Raw genomic sequence first — 21,709 nt, 5'->3', positions numbered from 1 at the left:
GCTATAAATAAGCTTACAAAGAAAAGACAGTTTTCAGGTTCTGAGCTGATTTAAATGTGTTAGATACTATCTCTTTGAGTTTTCAATTGGGAAGTGGCTATTCCTACGGTCCCGTAAGAATAGCTTCACAGGCTATTCCTACGGCTCTCCCGTAAGAATAGTGAAATAGCCCTACGGCTCTAAAGACAGTTTGTATGTCCACCCTTTTATTGCAAATTTTACTGAATTAATTCAATGGTATATTTTCGAAACAATGGTTTACTTTTCAGTTTCACACCCAGGGCGCCCCCTCCAATAATTTGACCAATTAAGGCTATTCTCTTAACAATCTTTTGACAACGAGTCATTTTAAGCTGTGTCCTGCAGTTTTGTATTGTTTTGAGGTTTAACAACCACTTTAAAAAAAAAAAAAAACACATACACAAAAAAACGTTGTTTTAAACATTCATGGAACTGGGTTTGTTTAGGTCGGCTGACTTTAAAAATGTAACGCCGTCCCAGCTCCCGTCCCACTCTAAAAATGCTTCCCACGTGCCTGGGAAGCGCCTGGATTCTTCCTCTAGTACAAAGGTGGAAAATCATCAAATGACCCATTTTCCGTCAATTTGTTTTGCTTTTCACCCACAATATGTAGCTGTCCGGCAATGAAAGCCTTAATGCTGAATATTTTATCACCCCCCGGAAGAAAATGCCCTACCTTCCAATCAAATTTAATTTTTTATGGGTTACTTTTGATAAAAGATCATAATCATTGAATAAACAAACTTGTAATTTTCTTATTAAGTTTTGAATATTTTTTATAGTGAGAAATGCTTTGCATAAGAGTATAATTTAATTGGCAGGGGAAATTTCTCAACATGACTGAGCAATCAAAATTAGTATCTTATCAATTAAATAATTTTTGTGTACATGCTGAAAAAGACTAAAAAAAACAAAGCATTCAATTAATGAAATGCAAAACACAGGAAATAACCAATTTACCCGTAGGCATAAAATTTATGATTCTCTGACAAAAATTAGGCTAATGTCAAGTTTTACAGGGGTTTTATGGACCCTTATCAGATGGCGACAGGATCTTTTATATTGGGGATTAAAAAGTTGGTATTTGGGGGGGGGGGGGGTCACTTATATAGGAGATTTTCTTTGCCTTTAATGATAATGAACATGTAATGGAGGCCAAATGCAAGTGGTATTAGAAAACTTATTTTTCCTTGAAAAGATCAAATTTTTATGCAGCTTCTTTAAGCCACGTCCTTTAACAGTGCATGTACTATTTCACATCTGCCAAAAAAGTATCTATTGTGAAAATTTGGGGAATTCACCCAGATTTTCCCCTTTTCAAAAAAACATGAAATGTATCAAAAATGTGAAACATTGTTTTATAAGAAGACTTATAATATTTTCTACATGTTCACAACAAGGCAGTAATTGTGGTCTTTAAAAATGAAGTAAAACTCTTAGAAAGAAACTTTGAAAATTGAACAAATTCCTTGAAAAACAGTACAAATATTTTCTGATGAATTGTTCTTCACCAGCACAGTTGGGGGGTAATGACCATCACAGTATGGTTTCCAATAAAGTTACAAAGCAAAACATGAAAAAGTCCTTTTGGAACAAACTGAAATGAAAATTGAGTATAGAACACAATAATTTTATATTATTTTTTGTCAGCACAAAGAACTCATGAAGTTTTCACTTACTTGTGTGTTTTTTATCATTATTATTTTCAATATCATTACTGTATCTTTTTTCATCCTATATGTAAAATAATAATAATAATAATAATACTATGATAATAATAATAATTATTATGATTTTTTTATTTTTTATTATTATTATAACATTTAAGTAATTTATTATCAAAATAATAATAAAATTTTTATTATCATTCCACATTCACTGAAGAAAAAAATTAAATTTCTTTCAACTCCACTGCACAATTTTTCATGGTCTAGTTGGGGTCCTGCGTGCTAATTGCCCTCTAATCAGTTATGTTACATAATCGTGATAAGCAGCAGATAATATGGGAGTTGTATATTTGGGTTTGGGGGGGGGGGGACACTTATATAGTAGTGAATCAGGCCTTTAAAAGGCCTAGATTTTGGCAGTGGGCCAAGGGAATTTCTGTCTTCACCAGCACAGTTGGGGGCTAATGACCATCACAGTATGGTTCCAATAAACAACGGTCATTGTTTATTGGAGAGTCAGTCTACCTTTCAAGTGTATCAGTTAGTGGAGAAGGGGAAACAAAGTAATTATTTTAAATTAATGAATAATTAATAACATTTAAAGTTATACTAGGGTTTTTTTTTTGGAATTTCTATGTAAAGAAAAATATTGTTGATCAAACACAGTAATAAGATAATGAGAAATTTATTTTCACAATAATAAAATAATGAGAAACTTTCTTAAAGAAATATGCATGTTTTTTTTTTTTGTTCAAATTCTGTCTGGAGAATTGTGATATTTCAGAAAAATGTGACTTTCGCTCATCTAAAGCTGGCAGAACACTGTAGATAACATTTGTCTAAAATTGAAAACAGTATGTGCATTTCAAAGTTACAAAGCAAAGCATGAAAAAAGTCACTTTTGGAACAAACTGAAAATGAAAATTGAGTATAGAACACAATAATTTTATATTAATTTTTTGTCAGCACAAAGAACTCATGAAGTTTTCACTATACTTGTGTGTTTTATTATCATTATTATTTTCAATATCATTACTGTATCTTTTATCATCCTATATGTAATATAATAATAATAATAACTATGATAATAATAATAATTATTATTATGATTATTTTTATTATTATTATTATTATAACATTTAAGTAATAGTTATTATCAAAATAATAATAATTATTATTATCATTCCACATTCACTGAAGAAAAATTAATTTCTTTCAACTCCACTGCACACATCTTCATGGTCTAGTTGGGGTCCCTGCTGTGCTAATTGCCCTCTAATCAGTTACTGTTACATAATCGCTGATAAGCAGCAGATAATATGGGAGTTGTATATTGGATTTGGGGGGGGGGGGGGACACTTATATAGTAGTGAATCTAGGCCTTTAAAAGGCCTAGATTTTGGCAGTGGGCCAAGGGATTTCTGTCTTCACCAGCACAGTTGGGGGCTAATGACCATCACAGTATGGTTCCAATAAACAACGGTCATTGTTTATTGGAGAGTCAGTCTACCTTTCAAGTGTATCAGTTAGTGAGAAGGGGAAACAAAGTAATTTATTTTAAATTAATGAATTTAAAGTTATACTAGGGTTTTTTTTTGGAATTTCTATGTAAAGAAAAATATTGTTGATCAAACACAGTAATAAGATAATGAGAAATTTATTTTCACAATAATAAAATAATGAGAAACTTTCTTAAAGAAATATGCATGTTTTTTTTTTTTGTTCAAATTCTGTCTGGAGAATTGTGATATTTCAGAAAAATGTGACTTTCGCTCATCTAAAGCTGGCAGAACACTGTAGATAACATTTGTCTAAAATTGAAAACAGTATGTGCATTTCAAAGTTACAAAGCAAAGCATGAAAAAAGTCACTTTTGGAAACAAACTGAAAATGAAAATTGAGTATAGAACACAATAATTTTATATTAATTTTTTGTCAGCACAAAGAACTCATGAGTTTTCACTATACTTGTGTGTTTATTATCATTATTATTTCAATATCATTACTGTATCTTTTATCATCCTATATGTAATATAATAATAATAATAAACTATGATAATAATAATAATATTATTATGATTATTTTTATTATTATTATTATTAATACATTTAAGTAATAGTTATTATCAAAATAATAATAATTATTATTATCATTCCACATTCACTGAAGAAAAATTAATTTCTTTCAACTCCACTGCACACATCTTCATGGTCTAGTTGGGGTCCCTGCTGTGCTAATTGCCCTCTAATCAGTTACGGTTATATAATCGCTGATAAGCAGCAGATAAGATGGGAGTTGTATATTGGATTTGGGGGGGGGGGGGGGGGCGGGACACTTATATAGTAGTGAATCTAGGCCTTTAAAAGGCCTAGATTTGCAGTGGCAAGGGATTCTGTCTACACAGCAGTTGGGCTAATGACCATCACAGTATGGTTCATAAACAAGGTCATTGTTTGGATGAGCTCCTCAAGTGTATCATGGAGAAGGGGAAACAAAAAAATTTATTTTAATTAATGAATTTAAAGTTTACTGGTTTTTTGAATTTCTATGTAAAGAAATATTGTTGATCAAAACAGTATAGATATGAAAATTTTATTTCACAATAATGAATAATGAGAACTTTCCAAAGAAATATGCTGTTTTTTTTTCAAATTCTGTCGAGATGGATATTCAGAAATGTACTTTCGCTATCTAAGCTGGCGAACACTGTGATAACATTTGTCAAATGAAAACGTATGTGCATTTCAAAGTTACAAAGCAAGCATGAAAAAGTACTTTTGGAACAAACTGAAATAAAATTGAGTATAGAACACAATAATTTTATATTATTTTCTTTGTCAGCACAAAGAATTGAGTTTTCACTATACTTGTGGTTTTATATCATTATTTTTCAATATCATACTGTATCTTTTATCATTTTTTCCTATATGTAATATAATAATTAATAATATACTATGATAATAATAATATTATTATTTATTATTTTTATTATTTGTATTATAACATTTAAGTAATAGTTATTATCAAAATAATAACTATTATTATTTTATCATTCCACATTCATGAAGAAAATTAATTTTTTCAATCTCACTGCAAATCTCTCATGGTCTAGTTGGGGTCCCTGCTGTGCTAATTGCCCTCTAATCAGTTACGGTTATATAATCGCTGATAAGCAGCAGATAAGATGGGAGTTGTATATTGGATTTGGGGGGGGGGGGACACTTATATAGTAGTGAATCTAGGCCTTTAAAGAAGATTATCTCTAAGTGAACTGAAAAAATAAGGCAATTAATTTGGATGGCAAGATATGGGAACCACAAACACTGTGGTTTGAATGAAATGATAATAATTTTTACCAAGTGCTCCTGTAATTTTATGACTTTTGACTTGATTTTGCATGTCGATGACCATCTGGCAAATCAACATCCGTATATACTTTTCGTTTCTAATTAATTAGTATAAGTATATTTTTTTCGTGAAAATTGTGGCATGGACACGTAGGAATATAACTTAATAAAAGCTTAAAAGGACTTTAAAAGTATTCAACACTTTAGATTTTATGTCTTGATTTTGCCTTTTACTTGAGATTTCTTTGCATATAAATTCTGTCCAAATCAACACCCTCAAACGTTTTTCGTTGATTTTGTGTAAAAAAAAAATGTTGCAGATGGCATTCCTACTATTATCGGAGTTTAAGTTTTGTATGATCAACAAGTAATAAGGGATAACTGCTTAACAATATGCAACTATGCAATAGTTGCCAGTTATACATGGTAAATGCCAAATGCTAGTTACCATATGCTAAATGCCAAAAAAGTAAATACAGAATGCTATTTGTCTAATATTGTCTGCAAAACAAATAAGTAACAACAGACAGCTGTAGTTAATAGTAGCAGCAGCAGCAGTAGTTAATCATTGCTTCAGTAGTAATAAGTAGCAGCAGTAGTAGTTAATAGTAGTAACAGCAGCAGTAGAAGTAAATAGTAGCAGCAGCAGTAATAAGTAGCAGCATCAGTAGTAGTTAATAGTAGCAGTAGTAGTAGTTAATCATTGCATCAGTAGTAATAAGTAGCAACAGCAGTAGTTAATAGTAGCATCAGTAGTAATAAGTAGCAACAGCAGTAGTTAATAGTAGCAGCAGCTGCAGCAGCAGTAGTTAATTGTAACAGCGGTAGTAGTTAATAGTAACAGCGGTAGTAGTTAATAGCAGCAGCAGCAGTAGTTAATCATTGCTTCAGCAGTAATAAGTAGCAGCAGTAGTAGTAGTAACCGCCTACAGTAGCAGTAACAACAGTAAGAGCAGTAGTAGTAGTAACCGCCAACAGTAGCAGTAACAACAGTAAGAGCAGTGGTAGTAGTAGTAGTAACCGCCAACAGTAGCAGTAACAACAGTAAGAGCAGTAGTAGTAGTAGTAGTAACCGCCTACAGTAGCAGTAACAACAGTAAGAGCAGTAGTAGTAGTAACCGCCAACAGTAGCAGTAACAACAGTAAGAGCAGTGGCAGTAGTAGTAGTAACCGCCTACAGTAGCAGTAACAACAGTAAGAGCAGTAGTAGTAGTAACCGCCAACAGTAGCAGTAACAACAGTAAGAGCAGTAGTAGTAGTAACCGCCAACAGTAGCAGTAACAACAGTAAGAGCAGTAGTAGTAGTAGTAGTAACCGCCAACAGTAGCGGTAACAACAGTAAGAGCAGTAGTAGTAGTAACCGCCAACAGTAGCAGTAACAACAGTAAGAGCAGTAGTAGTAGTAACCGCCTACAGTAGCGGTAACAACAGTTAGAGCAGTAGTAGTAGTAACCGCCTACAGTAGCAGTAACAACAGTAAGAGCAGTAGTAGTAGTAGTTGTAACCGCGTACAGTAGCAGTAACAACAGTAAGAGCAGTAGTAGTAGTAACCGCCTACAGTAGCAGTAACAACAGTAAGAGCAGTAGTAGTAGTAGTAGTAACCGCCTACAGTAGCAGTAACAACAGTAAGAGCAAGTAGTAGTAGTAACGCCAACAGTAGCGGTAACAACAGTTAGAGCAGTAGTAGTAGTAACCGCCAACAGTAGAAGTAACAACAGTAAGAGCAGTAGTAGTAGTAGTAGTAACCGCCAACAGTAGCGGTAACAACAGTAAGAGCAGTAGTAGTAGTAACCGCCAACAGTAGCGGTAACAACAGTAAGAGCAGTAGTAGTAGTAACCGCCTACAGTAGCAGTAACAACAGTAAGAGCAGTAGTAGTAGTAACCGCCAACAGTAGCAGTAACAACAGTAAGAGCAGTAGTAGTAGTAACCGCCAACAGTAGAAGTAACAACAGTAAGAGCAGTAGTAGTAGTAACCGCCTACAGTAGCAGTAACAACAGTAAGAGCAGTAGTAGTAGTAACCGCCTACAGTAGCAGTAACAACAGTAAGAGCAGTAGTAGTAGTAGTAGTAACCGCCTACAGTAGCGGTAACAACAGTAAGAGCAGTAGTAGTAGTAACCGCCTACAGTAGCAGTAACAACAGTAAGAGCAGTAGTAGTAGTAGTAGTAACTGCCTACAGTAGCAGTAACAACAGTAAGAGCAGTAGTAGTAGTAACCGCCAACAGTAGCAGTAACAACAGTAAGAGCAGTAGTAGTAGTAACCGCCTACAGTAGCAGTAACAACAGTAAGAGCAGTAGTAGTAGTAACCGCTAAGTAGCAGTAACAACAGTAAGAGCAGTAGTAGTAGTAACCGCCTTACAGTAGCAGTAACAACAGTAAGAGCAGTAGTAGTAGTAGTAGTAACCGCCTACAGTAGCAGTAAACAACAGTAAGAGCAGTAGTAGTCAGTAGTAGTAACCGCCTACAGTAGCAGTAACAACAGTAAGAGCATATAGTAGTAGTAACCGCCTACAGTAGCAGTAACAACAGTAAGAGCAGTAGTAGTAGTAGTAGTAACCGCCTACAGTAGCGGTAACAACAGTAAGAGCAGTAGTAGTAGTAACCGCCAACAGTAGCAGTAACAACAGTAAGAGCAGTAGTAGTAATAACCGCCTACAGTAGCAGTAAGAACAGTAAGAGCAGTAGTAGTAGTAACCGCCTACAGTAGCAGTAACAACAGTAAGAGCAGTAGCAGTAGTAGTAGTAACCGCCTACAGTAGCAGTAACAACAGTAAGAGCAATAGTAGTAGTAACCGCCTACAGTAGCAGTAACAACAGTAAGAGCAGTAGTAGTAGTAGTAGTAACCGCCTACAGTAGCCGTAACAACAGTAAGAGCAGTAGTAGTAGTAACCGCCTACAGTAGCAGTAACAACAGTAAGAGCAGTAGTAGTAGTAGTAGTAACCGCCTACAGTAGCAGTAACAACAGTAAGAGCAGTAGTAGTAGTAGTAGTAACCGCCTACAGTAGCAGTAACAACAGTAAGAGCAGTAGTAGTAGTAGTAGTAACCGCCTACAGTAGCAGTAACAACAGTAAGAGCAATAGTAGTAGTAACCGCCTACAGTAGCAGTAACAACAGTAAGAGCAGTAGTAGTAGTAGTAGTAACCGCCTACAGTAGCGGTAACAACAGTAAGAGCAGTAGTAGTAGTAACCGCCAACAGTAGCAGTAACAACAGTAAGAGCAGTAGTAGTAATAACCGCCTACAGTAGCAGTAACAACAGTAAGAGCAGTAGTAGTAGTAACCGCCTACAGTAGCAGTAACAACAGTAAGAGCAGTAGCAGTAGTAGTAGTAACCGCCTACAGTAGCAGTAACAACAGTAAGAGCAATAGTAGTAGTAACCGCCTACAGTAGCAGTAACAACAGTAAGAGCAGTAGTAGTAGTAGTAGTAACCGCCTACAGTAGCCGTAACAACAGTAAGAGCAGTAGTAGTAGTAACCGCCAATAGTAGCAGTAACAACAGTAAGAGCAGTAGTAGTAGTAACCGCCTACAGTAGCAGTAACAACAGTAAGAGCAGTAGTAGTAGTAACCGCCAACAGTAGCAGTAACAACAGTAAGAGCAGTAGTAGTAGTAGTAGTAACCGCCTACAGTAGCAGTAACAACAGTAAGAGCAGTAGTAGTAGTAACCGCCAACAGTAGCAGTAACAACAGTAAGAGCAGTAGTAGTAGTAACCGCCTACAGTAGCAGTAACAACAGTAAGAGCAGTAGTAGTAGTAGTAGTAGTAACCGCCTACAGTAGCAGTAACAACAGTAAGAGCAATAGTAGTAGTAACCGCCTACAGTAGCAGTAACAACAGTAAGAGCAGTAGCAATAGTAGTAGTAACCGCCTACAGTAGCAGTAACAACAGTAAGAGCAGTAGCAGTAGTAGTAGTAACCGCCTACAGTAGCAGTAACAACAGTAAGAGCAGTAGTAGTAGTAACTGCCAACAGTAGCAGTAACAACAGTAAGAGCAGTAGTAGTAGTAACCGCCTACAGTAGCGGTAACAACAGTAGTAGTAGTAGTAGTAACCGCCTACAGTAGCGGTAACAACAGTAAGAGTAGTAGTAGTAGTAACCGCCAACAGTAGCAGTAACAACAGTAAGAGCAGTAGTAGTAGTAGTAGTAACCGCCTACAGTAGCAGTAACAACAGTAAGAGCAGTAGTAGTAGTAACCGCCTACAGTAGCAGTAACAACAGTAAGAGTAGTAGTAGTAGTAACCGCCTACAGTAGCAGTAACAACAGTAAGAGTAGTAGTAGTAGTAACCGCCAACAGTAGCAGTAACAACAGTAAGAGCAGTAGTAGTAGTAGTAGTAACCGCCTACAGTAGCAGTAACAACAGTAAGAGCAGTAGTAGTAGTAACCGCCTACAGTAGCAGTAACAACAGTAAGAGCAGTAGTAGTAGTAACCGCCAACAGTAGCAGTAACAACAGTAAGAGCAGTAGTAGTAGTAACCGCCTACAGTAGCAGTAACAACAGTAAGAGCAGTAGTAACATAAGCCGTATTAGCAGAAACAGCTGCCGCAGTGGCAGTTCTATGTGTTCAAACAATTTATTCTATATCTAAGCTGACCGATTTTATTTTGAAATAACAGGTTAAGCAATAGGAACTTTTGTGGAATAGCATGCTGCAAAAACCATATTGTTGCTTCTTCTAACGATTTATTATGACACAAAGATGGCATCTTCAGGTTGCTATATTTAATTTGAAACAAGGTGTTATTTTGTACGTTATCTTGTTACAAAATGTAGTAAATCCTGTGAGCAATATTTATGGCAGGCTATTGGAATCTGTCGTCAAGTGGCAGACTGACTGTTTCATCTTAACGTTTCAAATGATTGTGCTGACTGGCATACATGTAGACGTTGTGCCAGGTGATAAGTTTATTTATAAGATATAAGAAAATATTTGACAGGGCTACAAAAGATCCGAAATGCGGTAAAAATTACTTTTTGCAAGTAGTCTGGATTACATATTCATAATGAACGGGTGGGTGAAGATAAAAAGGCGGGTAAGTATACATTGTCTGTATTGTTATTGGGTATGAAGTCGTTGGCAATGGGAAAACGCAGAATGCAACGTCAAAATCAACAGAAATGAGTTGTCCACATGAAAACTAACGCCGCATCGAGTTTGAAAGGTCATGACACTTTTTTGTTATCGAAGCAAAGAGCATCGTACCCATCCAGCAGTATACTATTTAGCGGCAGTAAAAAAAGGCTGTGCGTACAAACTGAACACTGCCGCTGAATAATAATATACTGTCGGGCGGGAACGGTATTTTTATCCCGAGTCGAAACCTTCAGTCATAAAAAAGTTACAAAACCTTTCTTTCTCGAAGCGGCTGACAACTCGATTGTTTGTGTTGCCTTTACATTCAGCGAACATACGGACCAAATGCAGTGAGTGCATTGTGACTAGGAACACAGTACGAGTGGTATTATTTGGTAGAATAGCGTCTTATACAAAAACTGAAATGCCGACGATCATTGGCATAAATGGGATTGCAGCAAAACGTAAATGATAGCCTGCCATTACCAAGGTGGCTAACCTACGTGACGTTTTGGTATCGTACGTATGGCAGACGTTTTTTGTTTTTTTTTGCCGAGGAAGGCACTCGTTTTTTTGTCTTCGACGCTTTTTGAAATAAAAACGTTACATGAATCGAGCTATTTTCCTTGTGTGTACGATACCGTAGACAATGTGGTTGTCCACTCTGTCCATATTTTGTTCTTGGGAGAAAAATCCTGAGGATATTCACATTTTATTTAATTACGCCAAATTCCTTTCGTTTCGGCATCTCATAGGTGTTTGAAACAAGGATTGTACCACCGTAATTATACGTTTTTCAGTGTGGTCACTGAAGGTTGTCAGTGGCATTTAAGCAATTTGTTACCAATTTTTTTCGCTTTGAAGATGCCCAATGCATAGGGTAAGAGCCTAATTAGGAATGTATATTTTAATTGCCATCTAAAATGAAATAACCTTCTTTTCTAGAGAAGAAATATTTTGCTAGATAGCTCTTGGTTTTAAAATGTTCCAGTTAAATGTCTAAATGATGTTGCAATATAATGTCAAGTTTTTTTCTCATTTCAACGTACGTAATTCTAGACTACCGAATTGTACGGTTCAATATAATGGGTGATAACTCTTGCGAGTAAAATGATTTTATCCCGCAAATGATCGCTTTGCAGTCTACAAAAAACTAATTTATTGATAATTATAGAGAAAGCATGCAGATAGATAATTATGTTCGAGTTATAAGTGGCTGGTAATTACGGTTCAAATAACTCTTACCCTGCTAAATTTCTATAATGAACTTGTCCATCTTTCAATTTGGACAGCACCATTAACTGTTAAAAGGGGTGATTACCAAAAAGATACTGACTGAATAGCTCTGCACTGGTCGCAAAGGCAGAATAAATCGTGTCCAACATGGTAAGGGTTAATTTGAATCTCCCCTGGTGACAAGGTATACTACATCCTTAAATACATTTATATTACATGTATATAATTTGAACAGGATAAGCAGGAAGGGAGAAGAATGAAAGACTTATAGTCTTAAAGAATTATTTTTCCTCGCGGATGAAATATGCTGTGCAAATGTTTGATACATCATAGCTGTATCGGGGATTTAGTCTTTGGAAACAAACAGAATTGAAGATAATGGTATTTAAGAAAATACAAAAATAAACAAAAATGTGATGAAACATTTTTGCGGTAAACGAACAAAAAAATCTAGAAGAGAGAGGGAAGTATTAAGAAAATGTCTCAGTGGAACTATAATATAAAACTAAAGAAATTTCTTGCTATCCGATATGTACCGGTAGGTTAGTACATGTGAAAATATGGTAGTGGTTGGTTTGAGTTACCAAATAAAATCCTGTCCAAGTTAATATCGTGTCTCTGAAACATGTTAATTTATGCGTGAACTCTCTCCATTTTGTCATGTGCAAACTATTTTTTCATACTTCATTAATAACGTTTTCTGTACCATGTACAGTATGGCTCATATTACGAACAAAGAATGTATCTGTCTATCTCAATAACGCCCTCTCGATACTTTTTGCAATATCTTTCATGGTTGTTACAAAAGGTACATTTATAAAATTTCTCACACATTCTGACAAATAACATAGTTATGAATATTATATTAATAATTCAAGAAAATCAAATAATGCTATTAGATCATTAATTTAATGTACGACCTGAACACAATTATAAAACAAGAGCACCGCCTTGCGGGTGCTGACGCTCATCTGATTTTTTTTAGTGTAATAGAAATATTGTCCTACCCATGATTTTCTAAGTCTAAAAAGGGCCATCATTCTTGCAAAAAGCAGGATAGAGTTATGTTTCTTGATGTACAGTGTCCACTTATGATGGTGAAAAACTGTTGCAAGTTTTAAAGCAATAGCTTTGATAGTTTATGAGAAGTTGACTTAAACATAATATCAACCAAGAAAATGATTTTCTAAGTCCAAAAGGGGCAATAATTTTGCAAAAAGCAGGATGGAGTTATGTGCTTGCTGTACGGGTCAGCTTATGATGGTGAACAAGTGTTGCAAGTTTCAAAGCAATAGCTTTGATAGTTTAAGAGAAAAAGTTGACCTAAACATAAAACTTAACCAAGAAATCTGATATTTTCTAAGTCCAAAAGGGGCCATAAATCTTGCAAAAAGCAGGACGGAGTTATGTTTCTTGCTGTACAGGGTCAACTTATGATGGTGAAAAGTGTTGCAAGTTTTTAAAGCATAGTTTGTAGTTTAGGATAAGTGACCTAACATAATTAACAGAAAATGATTTTTAAGTCCAAAAGGGGCAATAAATCTTACGACATTGATCATATCTACAACTGTGATAAGGCGTAAAAAAATTGTTTGTTTCCGGTATCCCGACCTACCCTAAATTTTTAGCCCGACTCTAAATGTTTTTATGGCCTTGTATCCCATAATAAAAAAAATCCAAAAAAAAAAAATCCGACCTACTTACACTAATTTTTTTTATGCATGTTACCGGAAACAAAGCATTTTTTAGGCCTAATTTGAAATAGTATCTACATGTTCTCATAGCAACCAGAGTTCTGATTTTTTTCTATAGCGGTCGTTCACCATTTCGAACAGACACACCTACAGACAACAACATAAAATTTTGAATTCATACCAATTTATTAGTCATAGCAACTTTTATTCAAAATGACGCGGTTTCTTTGTTCCGTAGATCACACTCTGTCAGCACAGATCGATAAAAGCGCATTTCACTCAGAGAAAATTCGTCAGCTACGGAAGAAGCCAATTATATATTTCCATAGCATGAATACACGAAAGTTTACACAGACGAAAAGAACACATATAACATAGTTTTCGTTAGTTCATATGGAGTTTAATCAGCGAACAACGCGAGGTAGGGACATTTTTATTGTTAACGCATAATATATAGTCGTATAATATATAGGTCTATAGAGACTTACTACTGTAGTAAAATTGTTCTTTTTCTTTGTACATAGATTTAATCGAACGGAAGATAGTAGCAAAAATAATTTGGCTATTATCTTTCTAATGCAACAATGAGGGTGTAAAATACGGAATGTCAGCTTGACAGATACATTCTCGTGCTTTATACAATTTGTTGTGTTGAAAAATCGCATTTTACAATGGTAGAGCAATTGTTATTTTAAACCAGTCTAACGTAATCTGCAAATATAACCCTGGGTTTTGTAAAGATTGCATAAAAACTATACCCTTATGTAGGCGTGTGGTAGCATGGACGTGGCAGTTAGTGCATTAACATTCTATTTTATTCATATAACTTGTCGAATAAAGAAATAACATCGGTGATCAGTCTGCTGTATCGAATATCTCCCACTTAGCATTTACTCCACAGGGGTCAGTATCACTATATATACATCATAATCGTATAAACTTACTCTCCACAGGGATTGGTTTAACAAAACTTGTTTTTTTTTTGCTATAATACCAGTCATAACAAGTGCCCTAAATTTACATTTGAAATGGCATTTTAATTAAGCGGTCCAAGGGTTTATCTAAATACTATGTGTAAAGTTGTTAATGTTTAACGTTTTTTAGTAAGACTTTTACGCAAGCACAAAATTTGTGCTGAACATACACCAGAGTTCATATTCATCTGAAATTCAGACTGATACTTTAAATTGTGATTTGCGTTGCCTCATTATTAAAACTAGCACATATTGTGATGTAACTTTGTATATATGTGCCTACTGCAGCTACGGACAAATTGCCAAGCGGGAATCACACGAACAGTGTTGTATTTGTTCCATAAATGCATATTCGCCTCCCTTGTAGTTGAAAAACCTTTTCGGCCGGCTGTCACATACCAGCATGTTCATTTTTGTAACGAATGAAATTTACGGATGACAGCCTAAGTCATTTGACGTTCAGGTTTGACACAATATTTTTATTGTCAAACCTTTACGCGGATCAAAAATATTCCCGATGTCTGTACGACACGACCAACTAATTGGACTATAATTGTGGTTGGTGTAAAGAATCTAGTCCCTGTGGTTTACACGGAAAAAAAAGGACAAGTTATAATAGTATTTATTTCGGATATTTAAGAAAGAGGTATGTAAACAAATTATTGACTAAGCAGATTAATTTGAATATTTGCTTATAAAGAACTTGTAGAGCATATATGTTGTTTGTGTAACCTCTGTGTTCCTTTGCTTGTATGTTTTAGATTTATAACTGACTTCAGTTGAGTGTACTAGTATTCGACTTCGGGTAACTGGACTTTATAAGTCGATTTTCTTTGTTGCATGGTCATTTTAATTATTCTTCAGTGCGTGTAATCTATAATATACAGAGAAATTTCGAGGAAAGTTTTACAAATGGACCTGGAACAGGTATTTCAAGGTTCTTAGGTGTGGGTACTAACAGATAAATGTACTAACTTGAGACTGGAGTGTTGAAAAAAAATGAAATCTTATTTTTCATACATTAAACAAGAAACACTTTTTCGAAAGCAAAGGTGGACCAACCAAGAAGTTTTGATCGAGGGGAGGCGCGAGAGGTTTTAAAACTTTCGATTTAGCACTACTAATCCCCAATGATAACGTGATTCCCGTGCAAACGCGAGGACGAGTCCATTTCATGACAATACATAAAATACAATTTTAGTGCTTGTGCAATACTTGAAAAGGCCATTTCAGTATTTTTCTCTTCATTTTAACTGCCCAGTAAGTATATTGCAAAATAGCTTTGTCGAGTAAACTATTGGTACCTGTAACCAATAGCATATCCATAAACCGTTTTGTATGAGTTCGAATCCTCATGGCGATTTTTTCCGGATACATGTTTTTTTTCCTGTCTGTTTTCAACTTTGTTCATTTATTCTTCGTTTCTTTCTTTGGTGGTTTGTATTTGCATACATGTCTTCATATAACATATGTTCATTATTCACTTTCTATTTATATGTTTTAGTTCATGCATTAAACTAATATCATATAACTTTTCTCATAACGACTTTGTTTATAATGTGAAGTCACATTTTTTATTGCAAACATAAAATACATTTTGATAAATCTTACTTTCGATAATTGTTTACTAATATCTTTGTCAAGGGTTTTAATATTTGGTTCAGTTAGCTGGAGGTATATATTTAATCTATTGTTTTGATTACCTCCCTTTATGAAATATTGAAAGTAGTGCTTTTCTAACCATGGTATTAAGCATACTCTGTATCTAAAATTAAAAGTCTCATGAGACTTTAACAGTCGATTTAAACGTTTTACGTTATTAACTTTGTCATTTTTGACTTCTTTTGGTTTAACGTATTGTAACCGCCCTTTGTTCGTCCTTGTCGACCGTAAACTCAGTAGGCTTTTCTACACTCAACAAAATTCTGGCACTGTCAGGGTATTATATTGGATGAAAAAATAGGTCACTAGGTCAAATCAGAGTAAAATATTTCTAGGGATCGCATTTACTACTTAATCTACATGAAACCGTATTAAACTGTTTGTTATGATGAAAAAAAACAACAAAAAAAAAAAAAAACGAAATATCCTTTACTGTTAGGGGAGACTAATGCGTAAGAGAACTTTTACACGACCGAAATACAAGTGGGAAAAAATCAGTATTAAACTAACAATCAAAGCACACAACATGCGTTATGCCGTTCTTACATTTGCTGAAAAGGACATTAACGACTTGTTGTAAACACACTAACTTCTTGTCAATGTTATCATGTAACAACATGGTGATACTGATTGCATCCTGTCAATTTTTGTCACACGGAATGACAGGTACAATACTGTATACATTGTTTCTTACAAATCTATACCATACAATCATGTCAGGGACTCTATGGCCGAGCGGTTAAGGTGGTGACACCTCCAGGTAAAAATGAAACAGTACAACTGTTCTGCTAAGGTGCAAAGACGAAGGTTTAAATCATGCCTGTGCATATTAATTCTTAGGACAGCCACCAATAAATCAATCTGAATATGCAGCAAATGTGTCAACAATTTTTCATGTAGTTACTTCCACTGATTTCCTCTATAGGACGGATATCGAATTTTTCGTGGAATAGATGCAGTACGATCCAATTCAATTAGACGGAAGTTTGTGTCGTTGTTAGAATATTCTTCTCCGGTCGTAACGAACCAGTCTGTTTTATACAAAAGGAGCATCAGTGCTGCGAAAATGAGTATTGAACCGACAGTAAGGCGCCTTAAAACATGTTTTGTTTGTACAAATACGTTAAATGTGTTGACGGCATTATTCTATGGTGCACATACTGAGCCAAAACACGCTAATTAAGGCAATTCTTGCGATTAAATAAAACTGAAATCCTACATAGCATGTGCCTTGCATGCACGTGTGAAAAATTTAAAACTATCTGATATCCAGAGGTTGTCATTCCATTTAGTTAAACAGTCAAAAGTCAATAAAACTAATCCTCTAAGCATTTCGTATAATTGGTCCACCGAGATCTACGCCTTTGTGATGTAGTGGTTGTAATAATCTGGTAGGGCACCCACCCCGACGGTCCTTCAGGTGGACTGCCACATGTTCTGTTGCAGCCATATCAGGCGGGAAATTGTTGCCTGGCAGAATGTTTGTTATGAAGTAAGGTATTATCATTTTAGAAAGAGGCTGTCGTTACCAGGGAGATAGTCTGTGTTCAGACCTTATGTTTTGTTCATAGGAGAGAACTCTTGAGACTATTCAAATTTTGTATAATTATGTCCCTTTTCTTCTCAAAATATTAGATAATCAGAGCCAGGACTGATGAAGTCAGAATTATTTACAGAATTTTTTTCTAAAAAAAAAAAAAAAGATTATCTAGTCGGTAGCCAGACTACCAGGGAGGTTGCGCTGCATAAATGAAATAACTTCCAACAGGAGGACATGACTGACATAAGAGCGGTCTCTAACGTTAGACGAAATTGACGAGCATCTCCGATAACATGTAATCAATCACGATTCAATGATTCTATTCTTTTAAAACCTGTTGATAATTTGTGTTATTTTGCTTGAAACAAGTGGTTAGGTATCATTTTTGAAAAAAAAAAGACATTTTTGACGACTGATTACTGTCATGTTTCACAGTTGTCAGTAACATACAAGCTCCACTATAAAATGTTATGACCAGTTTCCAACCTGTGCGTTTCTTTTGTCTTTTAGAATTTTAATTTGTAATTAAGCGTAATAGAATTACTCAGGTACGAAAATCTTGCCTAGTTAAGGCCCTTGATCGACTTACAATTTTTCGAATAGTCGAGCGCACTGTCTCATGGACATCACTGGATGAATAAATTCTGTTCTAATGTACGGTTGCGGTACGGGTACGGTATGTGGATAAAGAAAAGTTAGACAGACATTCTATGTAGAGATAGACCCTAAAATTTTCAATGATAGTATTACATTAAATAAAGTCTAGAAATTGATTTCCAAGTCCTTGAAATAACCAAAAATGATTTCACAAATTTGAAGTTTATGATAGTTTTGTTAATATCAATAACAGAAGTTTTAATTTAAAGTTGTGATCCACAAAGAATGACAACTCTTGCCTTGGGCTAGTACTTATAAGTAGCGATCTATTAGTTTACTTCCCTTGCAATTACACAATTGAGTGGAAAATGAAAACTGTTTAAGACGCAATATCATACTTTTTTGCACAACAAAATCATTTAGGATTTATTCATTTGTGTTTGATTTACCCTTCAAGACATGGTTCCTATGATTCTGTCAACTTACATATGGTAAAAAATTAACTTTTAACAAGCCAATAATAAAATGAAGTACCAGTAGGTAAATAATAGTGCAGATAATACAGTTTTGCTTGTATCAAAATGTCACAGTAGAACCACTTTTGTAATACAGAACACCTGGTAGGATTAGTAAAGGTGTAATTATATTGATCTCTATTTCCTATGCCTATTCTATGTATTTTCAAAGAATAAGATGAAAGTATTTTAAACGTCGTCACAGACCAATAACGGAAGAAAAATAGTTAGCCTTAAATAGTCGAACTTTTAAATAAATGTCTGTCATTGTTTCTCTAGTAGATGACAATAGGAAATGGCTTGTTAAGCTCATAAGTGGTTATTAGTGTTGAATGACTTGAATTAAATAATTACCAGAACATCCTGGTCATTCTGGGTCATGATGGAAAACGTTGACGTTAAAGTAGTGAATTGAAAATCTACCTTGTGTGTTGGTTTTAAAGTCACGCTGATAAAGTTCATGTCTTATAACGGATGTTCCAGCTTATATATGTGTTAACAGTAGGACTATAGTAAGAAATTGAATAGATGGGAATAACTATATGAGCCGTGCCACGGGAAAACCAACATAGTGGCTTTGCGACCAGCATGGATCCAGACCAGCCTGCGCATCCGCGCAGTCTGGTCAGGATCCATACTGTTCGCTAACGGTTTCTCTAATTGCAATAGGCTTTGAAAGCGAACAGCATGGATCTTGACCAGACTGCGCGGATGCGCTGGCTGGTCTGGATCCATGCGTTCCGCGCAGTCTGGTCTGGATCCATGCTGGTCGCAAAGCCACTATGTTGGTTTTCTCATGGCATAGCTCATATGTATCGTAGTCGTGCACGTATGGTGTACCATTTGGATCAAATGTACAAGGGTACAAGTGGGATTAATGAAATTTTATCTGCAGGTAAAATGTTTACGTAAAAGTATATTTTTGTAGTTGGTGGTAGAATATCCTTGCGTGTTTAAATCAGAAATGTACCAGTGCCTATAGGTGAAGGTACTTGATTATACATCTACGTATAAATTTTAAAAGTAACCAAAATGTACCTACATATATAAAGCGATACCAGCAGGTGTAAATATATACCTCCACGTACATTTCTGATTTCAACCTGCAGGTATAATTTCATACCTGCAAGTACAAACTGATATAATTTATGCTGGTCCACTTCTGAATTGTACCTTCAGATATATTTTACTACCTGCAGGAATAATTCTATTACTCCTTGCTTTTAACCGAAAGGCTTAACAAGCAAGTACAATTCTTATACATTCAGGTACAATTTTATACGCGGATGTACAAAAATACCTGCATGTACATATACTACTTCTTGGTTTTTGACCCAGACGGTACGCCATAGATCAGACTTCCGTGTAATACGGAAAACCTTGCGGTAAAATCCGAGTATAATGTCTTTATGTCCACAGTTTCAAGTATATTTTTTAGCAAAAGTTCACTGCACAAGTGTTTTTACTGTATGGATGATATTGTAAATTCATAAACCAACACAGTTTTGTCAAAACATGTTTCGCTTTAATAAGCTTCTTCAATTGACAATACAAATGTATAATTATGAAATACACAACGATATATGAAATACGGATGAGCTCTTGGAAAGATGTAAGTTTGCAGAAACAAACTCGAAATATAAAACACGCGAGAAAATATTGCCATGGATGTCCTTTCTGTGAAATGCAATTGTGATAAAGCATGTAAAAGAAGAAAATTTCTTTAAATTTCGTGTATTTTCAAAGGTTTTTCACGCCAGCAGTTTTGGGGATCATTAAGAATTGCTATTGTCTGTCCGTTCGTTTTCTCTTCCTCTCCAAACCGTCTTAACCGTGGGGGAATTTTCATTAAACTTGTAGCTGTTACTATCATCATCACGACGACGTGCAGAACACACAACACAGGTCAATCGGTCCAAAGTCAAAGTCACTTTTTGAGGTCAAAGGTCAGAAAGCTTAACTTCATGTCCGCTCCATAACTTATAACTCGCCTCAATATTTTTTTGTAAAACTGGTATCAAAAATTTACCTTTTCAAGATGACGTGCAGAGTGCACAACCCAGGTCATTAGGCCAAGATCAAGGTCACATTTGGAGATCGAAGAACGAATAACTTAAATTTGCGCCTGCTCCAAATCTGAACCACCGGAATGCTTTTTCATAAAACTAGTATCAGTTTTAACCCAATCAAGACAACAGGCATAGCGCACAAGCAAGGACACTGGGTTCGAGGTCAATGTCACACTAATAGGTCAAAGATCAAATAGCGCAAATTTGTGTCTGCTACATATCTTCTTAACCACTGAAGGGATTTTCATCAGTTGTTTACCTCAAGAAGACGGCATGCAAATTGTACAGCCCAGGTAACTAACTAATTCCAAGGTCAAGGTCACACATAGTCTAGAGATCAAAGATCCGATAGCTCAAATTTGTGTCCGCTTTCTATCTTTTAAATCACCGGAACGTGATAGTTTACCTTATCAAGACGACATACAGAGTGCACAACTCAGGTCACTAGCTTCAAGGTCAATGTCACACTTATTGGTCAAAGTTTCTAGTTTTGTCGTCGCAGAACCCATACACAACTTACGATTATACACGAGAATTCAATGCATATGTATTTGTTTATTTTAGAGATGTCTGGTACCTAAATTCAAGTTGTACTCTCGCTGGTGTCGCAGAATGCCGACGGATGCCCCTTGGCAGATGTTTGTTCAAGTTGGGAAGAGCAGGCCGTTTCTGTAAGTAAAGTTTTTATAATAAGAAGGAATGTTTTCATTTGTTTATTATGTGCCTTTCGGAATAATACGAATACATGTTAAGTGTGTACTTGTAAATATGTTTATATTTATTTATTCTGTCCACAAGGCTTTTTGAAGCCAAAGGGAATCACAGGATTGATGATTGAACTGATAAAAACGTTTGTGAATCAGGACATAGAAAATATTTGCATTTAATTAAACATAATAACCAATTACATACAAATTTTTCTCTCCGTACACATGCAACAAGGGCACAGATTAAGTCTATCTGATATCCAAGTACAGAATTTAAGCTTTATAAGTGCCGTATATTTTGTGTAATTGCTGTATTAAACAAAATATATTCAGCGACCGGATAAAGTTTGGTTAATTTATACATAACAAAGTATTGTTTTCATGCACAGGGACTAGTATTGGTCTCTTGGGTGACAGGAGTCTGAAATTCTATCCATATGACTCCAGAAAAAAATATGTATTTGAAAATAAAGGCTTTATATTAATACATATGGAAGGCCGGTGCGCAATGCTAACTGCCAAATGATAAATGACAAATAGTTAATTAATGCAAAATGCTATGTGCCAAATGCTGAATGACAAATATTGACTGTCAA

The 21,709-nt window shown here is 35.3% G+C and overlaps 1 protein-coding gene across 7 annotated transcripts in view; it reads left to right on the top strand.

Moving 5' to 3' along the window:
- The window catches only part of LOC123557929 (galactose-3-O-sulfotransferase 2-like), a 31,385-nt gene that overhangs the window by 1,212 nt on the left and 8,464 nt on the right, over positions 1 to 21,709 (top strand). The window contains exons 1-3 of one of the 7 annotated variants that reach the window (XM_045349728.2): positions 18,659 to 18,849; positions 19,143 to 19,232; positions 20,971 to 21,077. In XM_045349728.2, the coding sequence (XP_045205663.2) occupies positions 19,215 to 19,232; positions 20,971 to 21,077 (125 nt within the window). In that variant the 5' untranslated portion in view covers positions 18,659 to 18,849; positions 19,143 to 19,214. Of the gene's footprint in view, positions 1 to 13,333; positions 13,471 to 14,557; positions 14,670 to 14,809; positions 14,951 to 18,658; positions 18,850 to 19,142; positions 19,233 to 20,970; positions 21,078 to 21,709 lie in introns of those variants that run through there. The other 6 variants (XM_045349727.2, XM_045349729.2, XM_045349730.2 and 3 more) reach the window with 6 other exon arrangements.

This window comes from Mercenaria mercenaria, chromosome 5 (genome assembly GCF_021730395.1).
Source record: "Mercenaria mercenaria strain notata chromosome 5, MADL_Memer_1, whole genome shotgun sequence".
In the NCBI taxonomy this organism is placed as follows: Eukaryota; Metazoa; Mollusca; class Bivalvia; order Venerida; family Veneridae; genus Mercenaria; species Mercenaria mercenaria.
This window is presented reverse-complemented; position numbering and strand designations above follow the sequence as displayed.